Source organism: Camelina sativa, chromosome 14 (assembly GCF_030686135.1).
Source record: "Camelina sativa cultivar CO46 ecotype springtype chromosome 14, ASM3068613v1".
NCBI lineage: Eukaryota > Viridiplantae > Streptophyta > Magnoliopsida > Brassicales > Brassicaceae > Camelina > Camelina sativa.
Window position 1 is genome coordinate 9,990,545 of NC_141893.1, and position 11,956 is coordinate 10,002,500.

At 37.4% G+C, this 11,956-nt stretch overlaps 3 protein-coding genes and 1 pseudogene across 7 annotated transcripts in view; 3 read left to right on the top strand and 1 right to left on the bottom strand.

Moving 5' to 3' along the window:
• Positions 1–1,340: 1,340 nt before the first annotated feature.
• On the top strand, positions 1,341–2,309 carry LOC104740929 (uncharacterized). The gene is made up of 2 exons (XM_010461669.3): positions 1,341–1,699; positions 1,786–2,309. The coding sequence occupies exons 1-2, from the start codon at positions 1,484–1,486 to the stop codon at positions 2,164–2,166; spliced, it is 597 nt and encodes a 198-aa protein (XP_010459971.1). The 5' UTR covers positions 1,341–1,483; the 3' UTR covers positions 2,167–2,309.
• On the bottom strand, positions 2,109–8,366 carry LOC147928012 (synaptonemal complex protein 1). Of its 4 annotated transcripts, none has more exons than XM_087484795.1 (19): positions 7,885–8,366; positions 7,764–7,813; positions 7,320–7,527; positions 7,081–7,206; positions 6,901–6,999; positions 6,021–6,697; positions 5,681–5,929; positions 5,469–5,597; positions 5,307–5,375; positions 5,114–5,224; positions 4,573–4,680; positions 4,378–4,488; positions 4,222–4,308; positions 3,970–4,056; positions 3,773–3,886; positions 3,612–3,692; positions 3,479–3,538; positions 2,945–3,061; positions 2,109–2,385 (listed from the first exon to the last, which is right to left on the bottom strand). In XM_087484795.1, the coding sequence occupies exons 1-18, from the start codon at positions 8,027–8,029 to the stop codon at positions 2,960–2,962; spliced, it is 2,613 nt and encodes an 870-aa protein (XP_087340921.1). In that variant the 5' UTR covers positions 8,030–8,366; the 3' UTR covers positions 2,109–2,385; positions 2,945–2,959. The 4 variants fall into 4 exon arrangements, with proteins under 4 accessions (XP_087340921.1, XP_087340920.1, XP_087340923.1 ...); XM_087484794.1 differs by having other exon boundaries at positions 2,945–3,064; positions 7,885–8,258; XM_087484797.1 differs by having other exon boundaries at positions 7,680–7,813; positions 7,885–8,212.
• Positions 8,367–8,445: 79 nt separating this feature from the next.
• On the top strand, positions 8,446–9,100 carry LOC147928013 (multifunctional methyltransferase subunit TRM112 homolog A pseudogene; annotated as a pseudogene). Its single transcript, XR_015580181.1, has one exon. The product of XR_015580181.1 is annotated as a multifunctional methyltransferase subunit TRM112 homolog A pseudogene (transcript).
• An 880-nt stretch (positions 9,101–9,980) lies between these two features.
• Positions 9,981–11,956, top strand: part of LOC104740931 (synaptonemal complex protein 1-like) — a 6,035-nt gene continuing 4,059 nt past the window's right edge. The window contains exons 1-6 of the mRNA XM_087484799.1: positions 9,981–10,558; positions 10,641–10,690; positions 10,920–11,127; positions 11,242–11,367; positions 11,441–11,539; positions 11,720–11,956. The exon at positions 11,720–11,956 is cut by the window's right edge and continues 440 nt beyond it. Coding sequence (XP_087340925.1) covers positions 10,414–10,558; positions 10,641–10,690; positions 10,920–11,127; positions 11,242–11,367; positions 11,441–11,539; positions 11,720–11,956 — 865 coding nt within the window. The 5' untranslated portion in view covers positions 9,981–10,413. The remainder of the gene's footprint in view (positions 10,559–10,640; positions 10,691–10,919; positions 11,128–11,241; positions 11,368–11,440; positions 11,540–11,719) is intronic.

Genomic DNA, 11,956 nt, shown 5'->3' on the forward strand with positions numbered 1-11,956 from the left:
GTACTTCCGTTTTATTATAAAGGGATGTATGATATAAATGAATATATATATTTTTTGAACTAAGATACTATAAATGTTTCTAAAAAGTAAATGTATGCGTTGAATTTTTTTTTTAAATAGGAAATATAGAAAGGCGATTAATGAGGAAGCTGACCAAAAGAGTCCTAAAAATAAATGAGGAGTCGCGAGGGCCGTGGCATTGGTAGGCCGCTGAAGAAGATTTCAATATGTGTGTTATTTGAAATTGTTTGGTTAATGTTTGGAATACTATAAGGAGTACTTTTTATTGAATTTTTTATTCTGGCTATAAACTCTTTTTTTTTTTTCAATAGTTGTAAAATTTCCTATGATATATTGAAAATTCATGTAATACACATGTTTACAATAAAGAAAATTTGCGAAGAGATCAATTAAAGTGAAACAAAATCATTTAAACGTCTTATAAAAAAAGGAAAAAAATCAGAGGAAGTAATAAATATACGTATTTTTTGGTGTTGTATATTGAAAAGTGGGAGCGAGAGTTATTGTGGTATTAAAGTTGCTTAGGCATTCTGCATTCATGAAGTCATCAACCTTCCTCCTTCAACTGTATTTAGTTTCTTTCTATTTATTATTGTTTTCTGATTGGGCTTCTATATTTATTATGTATTCATATCTTCAATCACATTACTCTTTTCATCATCATACATACACATGTAGACAACTTCCATGACCAACAAGAATACACACTACTCGCATATAGTATAATTATATATATGCTTGCATCATATATACGTTTAGATAATGGTTGATGATATCATCATGATGAATTTGATGATAACAGTGGTGGAAACAGAAAAAAAAAACAGATAGAGGAATTCAATAGAAGAACTATAAATCTAGACATTTCAATGAGGCTCCTCGGAGCAATATCCACACTTATTAATCATATACATCCAGCTTGAAACTCACACATCATCATCTACGTTACTTTACTTTTTCATTTTTCATCCCATGTAGTATTTATTTCCTTAAATACTCGAATTAATCCACAACAGCTACCTTTCTGGATTGTACTTGATAAATCTTGACTCCACCAAGATCAAGTGTATAGTGTAAACGTATAATTCAAGTGGTTAAAACTTTTTGAGTTATACCATTCTTTAGATAGTAGATATGAACACACTAATATGAATCATAAATGCAAAATAAATTCTTCTTGAGTAACAACAAATACCAAGGTGGACATTATATTGTGCCATGCAAAGTAATCCCAAATTGAATTCTATATTGTCAACGAATATCTACGATATTTATTTTGTTATATCTAACTCATTAACTCTGTCTACAATTCTACATGAACCGGTGGGGGATAATAACTCCATGGATGACTCATCTTGTATATATATACACGACTTTCACGAACTGTTGGTCTATTCTGATCATTCGTTCTCTAACACCTAAGCAAAAGTGAGAGTTTCTTAAGCGTAAAGTGGAAGGTATAATGTTTTCTCTACATGATGGAACTCTCTGTTCTAAAAAGAGGGATCTGACGAAAGTCTATGGGGAACCGTTTCATGGTTCCTTCAAACGGAGCAAACAAGAAGATCAAGCACAAGAAAAACTTGAGAAGAACAGTACTACTCTGTTCTTTCAAAGATCAAAGTCAGAGAGCTCCATATTGATAAAGCCAGATGTTCAGCTTCACCTAGAGGCTAAGGTATGAAATCCGTAAACCAAAGTATACATGTAAGGATGATACGCACACAAACTTGAACTAAAACATGTTTTATATTTATTTTGCAGACCAAATCAGAGACATATGAAGATCACAGGACAGAGCTGGATCTTGATCTGAACCTATCTTCGTCATCAAGTTCTACCGTGAAAACAATCACGAAGAAAGATGATGGTTCTAAAGGTGGAACTTTGAACATGACCCCAGGGAAGAAGGGGATATCATGTGATCTAGGACTAAGCCGATCTCCGTCTTGGTTAGCGTTTGAAGGTGATGATGATAACCAGAATAAGCAAGAGATGGTGACAACAGTGTGTATGAAGTGTCACATGCTGGTTATGCTATGTAAATCAACTCTCGTGTGTCCCAACTGCAAGTTCACGCACACTGATGATCATAATTCCACTAAACAGTTTAAGACTTTAAATTTGTTTAAGCTCTTATGCTAGACAGTCTAGCTTAGACTTGCTTTTCAGCGTGTATGTTCATGGCATGAGCCCAAGTATGTGGAACTAGATATGTATGAGTTATAATGTATATACAAGTACTGATAGTTATGTTCTATGCGTTCTATGAATGGCTTTGATCGGCATGATTGTACTGCTTTCCACTTTCTTCCTTGTGATTCTTCTCAGGCATCATTTATCTTCTCACTTGGAGTCAGTGTTCTGTAAATGCCAATTATCCAACAACACAAACTGTTAACCACTTGTTTAAATTTCTCAACACAAAGAGCAAATGAACTACCCAGTAGCACTTATGGATAGATATCACAAGATACAAATTTACAAATATAGGATTAGGAAGATGACAATAGATTCAACGCTTTTGATACAAAGGTTTATCAATATTCTCTAGAGACAGCTACTGGATCAGTAACCTATATATACATAACCACTTTTTCTCTAATCAAAACAGATGAAGACCAATGTAATCAGTTGGGATTTTCCAAGGAGAATAAGAACTAATTTTGCCTTCTGCTAATAGCAGAGCGGTTTCTTGAGTTTGGGGACTTTTTGTCAACATATGTACCAACATCAGAAACAGGTTACGGATTAATCCTCTTACCAACATTTTACAAGTTCTTGAAACACTCCATAGTTATTCATGTTAAGAGAATGATATAGTTAATGCAAGAAGCTAAATGTTATGTAATCGATATGGGCAAGCTTCCACAAAGAGTATGCTTCTGAAAGTGCGAGAGATAGTGTAGTGAAGAGAACTGACTTTGTGTGGTAGACTTCAATCAAATGCATAGGGATCATCAGCATATGGGTTGAGAGAGCCTTCTGAAAACAAATCTCCAATATTTGCAGAGCCAAGATGACCAGTCCTTACTGCGCCCTGCTGTTAATACGTAGTTAACTTAGAACATATTTTAGAAACCTAGCAGCATTACAACAGCATCATCCATAATTTCTTGACTTAAAATCAATTTCTGCACTTAAAGTTCTGGACTTTCCATAGCACAAGGATCACTGTATTTATACTTGGATAGACCTAACAGTTGGCTAAGCGGCCCTAAGCATTTATGAAAAGTCTGAGCTTCAATTGATGTCACCTGTCAGATTATCTATTCTTGACAAGGAAGATAAGGTGGAGTAAATTAAGTTACAGAAAAAACTATAGTGCATGTTGTGGAAATATGATGTTTTTCCTATCATCCAGTTTACCTTTTTACTCTCTACTCCAGCACTAAGTTTACTTGAGGGGGGTTTATACATTTCAAGCATAAGCAAAAGTAGTGAATTTTTATTTTACCTTGGCGACACTTTGGGGGGTCAATTTAGGTGTAGCCCTAGTCCTGCGTCTTTGTGGCTCCTGTTGAAAAAGAGTGTAAAGCTAGCTTTCTTGAATAAGTTCCAAATATTTCTTGTTTCGATGGAAAAGGTACCTCAATGGCTGTATTTTTTGTTTTTCTCCGTTTGGTTATCCTCCCATTATTCGTTCCAACTTCATAATCGCGATGAGTTCCCTGCCCAGTTAGACCACAAACCAAACGATGAGCTTGATTTTGATGCAAAAGTATAAAGATGTAAAAGTTCAAATGTTTACCCTGCTATGATGCTTTGGATTTGGAATGCTCAGTACGCTTCCTGTGTTTACATGTTGAGCTTTCTTCAATATTTTTGGAACAGGTGTTTCTTTTGCCTTTACAAAAGGAGAGTCCTGCATTTGATACATACGGAAGTGTTTATATGTGTAGCCTTGACAACGTAGAAACGAACAAACTTATATATTTGATTCTTTGCCTGTTCGTCATTATTGTCTGCCCTCACTCTTATATGCTCGCTTCTTTTGCTACCACCAAGACGAGAATCTTTCGAAATCGAATAGTTCTACAAAATAATGAACATCGTGTCAACTATATTATGCAACACCCTAACAATATCCAGTTACAGATACATCTTTTTTCCATATATTACCCTGTTTATGTTATTTTTAAGCACATATCTTAAAGTAGATTAGATAATCATAAGTGAGAAAGTGAAATTCACTCTCACCTTGTTTGAGTTTACTTCTTGCTCTTCAGGTGGATTGTCACTCATCACCTTCCACTGTAACTGCACCAAAGCTCTTTGCCTCTCTTCCTGCAAGATTTGCCCATTAGTTAAACCCATATCATCATCTTATAATGAATCTTATTAAGAAGCCCTTACTTTTTTCCTTTGAAGATCTAATTCTTCTTGCAGCTTCTTGCAATCATCTTCATACTGACACTTAAATGCTTTCAACTGAGCATCATGCTCACTCTTGAGAGCTGTTATCCGCTGGATAAATATACAAACTATTTGAATACCAAAAGCTATATACTCTTGCATCTCTCTGAACTATCAAGTTAAATCTGCGGGTACCTCTTTCAGTTCATTTTCAGCCTGAATCTGATTCTGTCTCAGTTCCTGGTCATACTTGGCTTTGAGATTGAGCTCCTTACTCCCATGCTCTTCCCGAATACTGAGACTCTGGGGAACATGCAGCCTTTCTCAGTTTATTTCCATAATAATTCGAACTTAGCTTGACATGCTGTCAGAAATAAACTTCCAAACAGATAATGCATACAAGAAAACAGGAACTTGATTGCAGATATCTTCATTTTATATTATTAAGCCTAACAACTCAGCCGAGTTGGATTGATTCATTCTATGCTATGCACCTTCATACTTGAGGATGGTCATAACCATCAGGTTTCTTTGGAAATTAGTCATACTGATCAATAGTATCGGACTGGACAATGCATGAAACCAGTAACAGGATAAGATGTGGTAGTTTAACCAGATATTCACAAACAACATTGTCCAAAAAGCTCGTTAAAATATTATCTATATATGAAAACAGCATTTGCTCAGTAGACTGCAAAAAATAAAAGATAAGAAAAGATATAGATGCGATGGATACCAGAGAAGCATGTTCCTCTTGAATGGTCAGCAGTTGCCTCTTTGATTCTTCTTTGCAATCTGAGAGTTCTTTATCATATTTAGTGGACAACTCTTTGATCATCTTTTCAACCTGAAGTTAGAACCACAAAAAACAGCACCCAGACATCATTTGCTCAGTAGATTGCAAAAAAAGATACTGCAGTCATACATACCTTATCCTTTTCAGCATTTATAATTTCCTGCTTCTCCACGTCATACTTCCTCCTGATATCATTAATTGCCTAAAAAGAACATATAGAGATCAAATTGTCATTAGAGTGTTTGCATATTGCTACTAATTTTGCTAATATATGGAAAAACTGCTACAGATATACCTGGTCGTTCCTCTGTGATAATTCTTTCAAGTGCCTTGATAATTCCAACTGTTTACTTTCCAGCATCATATCATATTGCTTCTTTGCTTCTACAAGATTAGTTTCAGCAGTTACCAGTAACTCCTTGTCCTGCATTGGGATTCATAATTGATAAGTACTAAAAATGTGGATTTAAAACCAAAAAGCCATGCCCCGTAATCAAATTTTTAGACCTTAATGATTTGTTGGTTCAACTTCTTCTCGTCTTCATTGCACTGGTGGATAAGACGCCCTTTCTCCTCTATGACGGTTTGGAGCTCGTTCACCTCTTTTGCCAATAAGTCCGCCTGCAGCTGATGGCTCTCACTCTCTTTCTGCAAGGTCTCTAATTCCTCAACTTGTCTCTGGGCATCTGCCTGCAGTTTCTCGCATTTCTCTTTGTTTTCCATCTCTAATGATGAAATTTTTAATGACAATTCTTGCTGCAAGATATACAAGAAAAGAAATTAGCATTGCAAGCATGCATGGGATACAGTTTTAACCGTGAATAGGGATAGAAATTTTTTTTTTTACCTTCTTATCCTCTGATGTCTTCAAACTTCCTAATAAAGTTTCTATCTCCTCTTTCAGCTTCAAAATCACTGATTCTGTTTCAGCATTCTTTAAAACTAGTTCTTTTGCTTCAGACTCCAGTTTATCAATGGTTTGGCTTGCAGAGCAGCGTACCCCAGAAAGTTGGGATATTAAAGACTCCTTGTCGTTCTGGAGCTCAACCATTTTTCCATTTAGTTCTTTCCCTGCTGATTGCAGAGCTTCTTTTTGGGCAGTTACACTAAATAACTTGCCCTGGAGTTGATCAAATGATCTTTGAGCACGATCCGATGCAAGATCTCTGTCTTTTTGCAGCAACATAAAGTGAGTATCATATAGGCCACTTAGTTTATCAAACTTTTCCATGAAGGTCAGATTCTTTTTGTCTAATTTAGTCATCTCAGCTACCAAGCAGTGGACAAATTCATCAAGCTTCTTAACCTCCTGCTCTGAGCTGACTAGTTTTTCAAAAAGTTTATCTGCACTCAGCTGAACACTTGTCTTTTCTCTCTCCAACTTCTCTTGGATACTGACAAGGTCTTTGACCTCGTGTTCTTTTGTTGTCACCTCAAGATGTAGCTTTTCTATCTGGGAGTTCAAGTTGTCAATGTTGAGTTTTCTTTCGGCTGCGGTTGCTTCCAACTTTGTTATTACATCATCTGCCACAGAGGAAATATTCAATAAGAAGACCAAATTGCTTTAGTCACATTTTTCAGAAACATTGCTTTTTCCCATCTACTTTGGTGTGTGGCCACATATTTAAGCTCTACAAACCTTAGGTTCGAACAAGAATATTTCATCCATTTTTATTTACTGCATGTGACCAATGGCATTATGAAATGAAATAAAACAAAACACGTACCTTTCTTCTCTATGAGACTGGCAGTTCTGCACTGTTCATTTAGATAAAGCATTTCCTTCTGTTCTTTCTCAAGTTTGAACTCCTCCAATTCCTTATCTCCTGCATTTTTGACTCAAAGATGTTACGAACTTGGATACCAATTGCTTTCCAGGTCATAAATAGAATAATGCGACAACTTACTGCTTGTGATGTTTTCTTTAGCAGCATCTAATCTTAAAGACATATCTTGCATTTGCTGGTTTAAAGAGTCTATTGCTTCTGAACTAGTATTGAATTTGCTCTCGAAAAAGTCCTTCTCCTTCTCAGCTGCAGATGCAAATTGGAAACAGATAAAGCAACAAATCATATATGATTTTCACAAGCTCAAATGACTGTATGATCATATAATGTTACAAAAGCTCAGATGACTGTATTATTACCATCCTGAACTTGGGAAGCCAAGTGCTGTAGAGTCTCAGTAAGCTGATCACACAGAGCCTTTGTTGAAGAGAACTTAGACTCCAATCCTCTCCAAAGCTTTTCATCTTCCTTTTGCCTAACTCTGAGCTTAGCATTCTCATTAAAAGCGTTCTGAAGTTTATCCTCTAAGGCATAGACATGCTCCATTGACTTTTTCAGCTTACAATTCTAAGACCATGGGAAAACAAAAAATTCCTTCAAAATTAGGTGAAATATGTAACTGCGATGAACTCAGAAGAACAAAAGCAAGAGCTCGAACCTTCCGATCACAAAGAACTATCCAATACACAAAATCATAAACACAAAACCTAGCAATATACCTCACATGCACATCACATCCATCGAATCTATAAATTCGTAAACACAAACAATGTATGAAGAAAACAGGATAGCTTCCAAAATACCGCCAGTTCTAGATCTGTTCTCATAGCCGCCTGATCCTTCACCAGTTTCTCTGTTAAACAAACGTAATCATCAAAAAAGTACGATTCGAGAGTGGCGGAGTGAGATAAACAAGAGAAATACCTGCAGTGAGCTTCAGATTCGAGAAACTTCCGGAGGAGACGGAGTCCTGCGGCGGACGAGTGGAGAAGGAGTGCGTCTTCGCCGATCCAGACATCGATCGGAGTTGATCGAAGCTCTTCATCGCCGGAAACCCTAACTTCTGCATCTCGAGATCGGAGATCGATATCGTAAGGAGCAAAAATCGAAGAAATCAATCACTCGCTCGAGGTCTTTCGCTCAATCTCTCTCTCAATTTCTTGCGCGCGCTCTCGAAATTGTGTGAGATGAATCTGAAATAAAGTTGAGCGCCAAACACGTCGGTGGTGTTTTATACCGGAGAAGCCGACTCGTTCTGCTAACGGCAATTTTTTTTTGGGGAAATAGATATATACTCCACGCGCTAGAGAGCTGCGTAAAACTTACGCGGTTTGCTGACGTCAGAGTCTCAAAATAACGCAATAGCCAGGTGGCATAATCAACGGCTGCGCTTGATACACAAAAACCCTCAGCCGCTGCTTTAGCAGAGCAGCCTCTCCGCCTTCTTCACTTCTTTTTCTTCCTCTCTTATTTTTTTCTCTTACTAGGTTTTGCCAGAGAGAAGCTAGAGAGATGAGGCTGATAACGCACAATATGCTTTCCTGCAACATCAAAGGAGTCACCAATGGGTTCCCTCTGCGGATCGAAGCTGGGAACGTGATTAAGAAGGAAGTCGATTTCAATCCCGATTTTATCAGGCACATGTTCGCGAAGCTCGAGTGGAAAGCTCTCGTGGAAGGTGCTCGCTCCATGGGATATGCAGAGTTACCTGAGGATTCTCCGGATGCGGCGGTGCTTGAATCCGATGAGTCTTTTCTTAAGAAACTCCACCACGCGTTGCTAGAGCTCCACCTTGAGGAAGGTGCGCTTGTTTGCCCTGAGACTGGACGGAAGTTTCCGGTTAACAAAGGAATCCCAAATATGCTTCTCCATGAAGACGAGGTTTAAATTGATTGGGAAATTTTTTTACTTGTAAGGTTTCGTTTATGATGTTCTTTTGGGGGTTTTGCTAGGGTTTTCTGGGTTTTTGCTACTGATGTTTGTGATGTGAACCCTTTTAGTGGAAGATGCAATTGAATCTTCACTATTCTTCGTTGTTGGATCCTTTAGTTGTATTGGTAGGGTTGTTATCAGGATTATGGTGCCTGTTTGTGAGGAATGTTTCAACTAATCTGGTCACTAATCTAGTATTATTGGTGCATCTTGTGGATTTGGTTTGCATTGTTGGTCTCTCTTTGTCATTGTGCTTAAGTCTCAACTGTTGTTATTCTCAAAATCTTTTGCTTTATAAAGCTCTGAGCTTTGCATCTGAAGCTGTCAATCTAACAACTTCCAAAAATGTGGTTGCTTCAGTTCAAGCACGACTTATGACTCCTTATATGATTGTTTTGAGTATGTTAAATTCATAATTCGATTAGATCCAAAGCTTTGGGTTTCTTTGCTGGATGTTTTCATGTCTTTTCTAGCCATCTGGTGAATGCAGACAAGCTGATTCAAGTAATAAAACTCTTATTGATACTCTTTCAATTTTGGATCATACTGTAAGAGAAACTACTTGACTGATATGGATCCTCACTAGATGGATATATCAAACACATTGAACAAAAGAGTTTAACACTAGTTCCTCCTCTATTGTTTATGTACTGCCGTTTTCATAGGAACATACTAATAAAAGCTGTATCCACTATCTACCTCAATACATTGCTTTCCTCTCTCAGACTATGTCCTAGTATCTACCTCATGCTTGCTTCATTGTTTGTACCTCTTACCTTAGGAGTGCAGAGTTCAACATGCACGTCAGCAATTTGGAGTTTGGACCCATGATTCGGCCGGCTGTATGTTTTAACATGTAAATCGCTATTTATGCTTCTTCTCCACTTGGGGTACATGATTAGTTTATGGGGATCCCTTAGTTTATGTCTTTGAAAGTAAGTAGTTTAAAACTCTTTTCAGTACGAAATTAAAATTTGCATAACAGAGAGTTTGGTACACTTCAACAATAATTTGTTTCTTTTTTTTGAAATATAACATTTGTGCACGAAAATTATATAGATTGATTATTATATATACCGCACACCTTTATACACTAACAAGAAAATGGGGAGTTGTGTGATTGTTATGTATATTTCGTTGAAATGGCGACGAAGAAAATGAAAAACAAAGAAGTCGATCGAAATGGCTCGCTGATAATTAATCTCAGCCGTCAATAATGCCACGTGATACCTGCGATATTCTAAGTCTCTGATGTCAGCATGCCGTTGAGGAGAGAATGAATCGGCTTCTCCGGTATAAATAGGCACCACCGACGTTATTGGCGCCCAATTGATTTTAGTTTCTTTCTCACTCAATCCGAGAGCGCAAGCAAGAAATTGAGAGCGAGAGACCAAGAGAGAAGGATCGATTTCGTCATTTTTGTTTCTTACAATCTCGATCTCCGTGAGCGAGAGAAATTGTGAGCGAGAGATCTAGAGCGAGTGATCGATTTCATCAATTTTTGTTCCTTACGATCTCGAGATGCAGAAGTTAGGGTTTCCGGCGATGAAGAGCTTCGATCAACTCCGATCGATGTCTGGATCGGCGAAGACGCACTCCTATTCCACTCGTCCGCCGCAGGACTCCGTCTCCTCCGGAAGTTTCTCGAATCTGAAGCTCACTGCAGGTATTTCTCTTGTTTATCTCACTCCGCCACTCTCGAATCGTACTTTTTTGATGATTTCGACGATTTTACGTTTGTTTAACAGAGAAGCTGGTGAAGGATCAGGCGGCTATGAGAACAGATCTCGAACTGGCGGTATTTTGGAAGCTATCCTGTTTTCTTCATACATTGTTTGTGTTTACGAATTTATAGATTCGATGGATGTGCATTTGAGGTATATTGCTAGGTTTGTGTTTTTGATTTTGTGTATTGGAAACTTCGTTGTGCTCGGAAGGTTCGAGCTCTTGTTTTTGTTCTTCTGAGTTCATCGCAGTTACATATTTCACCTAATTTTGATGGAAATTTTGCTTTTCCATGGTGTTAGAATTGTAACCTGAAAAATTCAATGGAGCATGTCTATGCCTTAGAGGATAAACTGCAGAACGCTTTTAATGAGAATGCTAAGCTCAGAGTTAGGCAAAAGGAAGATGAAAAGCTTTGGAGAGGATTGGAGTCTAAGTTCTCTTCAACAAAGGCTCTGTGTGATCAGCTTACTGATACTCTACAGCACTTGGCTTCCCAAGTTCAGAATGGTAATAATACAGTCATCTGAGCTTTTGTAACATTATATGATCATACAGTCATTTGAGCTTGTGAAAATCATATATGATTTGTTGCTTTATCTGTTTCCTAATTTGCATCTGCAGCTGAGAAGGATAAGGACTTTTTCGAGAGCAAATTCAATACTAGTTCAGAAGCAATGGACTCTTTAAACCAGCAAATGCAAGATATGTCTTTAAGCTTAGATGCTGCTAAAGCGAACATCACAAGCAGTAAGTTGTTAAATTATTCTACTTCTGACTTGAAAAGCAACTGGTATCTAACATCTTTGAGTCAAAAATGCAGGGGATAAGGAATATGAGGAGCTCAAACTCGAGAAAGAACAGAAGGATATATACTATCTAAATGAACAGTGCAGAACTGCCAGTATCATAGAGAAGAAAGGTTTGTGTCTTGTTCTACATGAAATCTCAATGCCGTTGGTCACATGAGTGAAAAATGATGGTTGAAATAGTCTTGTTCTAGATTACAATTTGAAGAGCTTAAATCTATCTGAATCTTTGTGAAATTTTTTCATGATTTACAGCAATTGTATCTTCTTATTGAGTGATTCCTCTGTGGCAGATGCTGAGATAACAAAGTTGGAAGCAACTGCAGCCGAAAGAAAACTCAACGTTGAAAACTTGAATTCCCAACTAGAAAAGGTACATCTTGAGTTAACAACAAAAGAAGACGAGGTCAAAGAACTTGTTAGTATCCAAGAGAAGTTGGAAAAAGAAAAGACGAGTGTTCAGCTGAGTGCAAATGAACTGTTTGAAAAACTGGTCAGCTCCGAACAGGAGGTTAAAAAGCTCGATGACC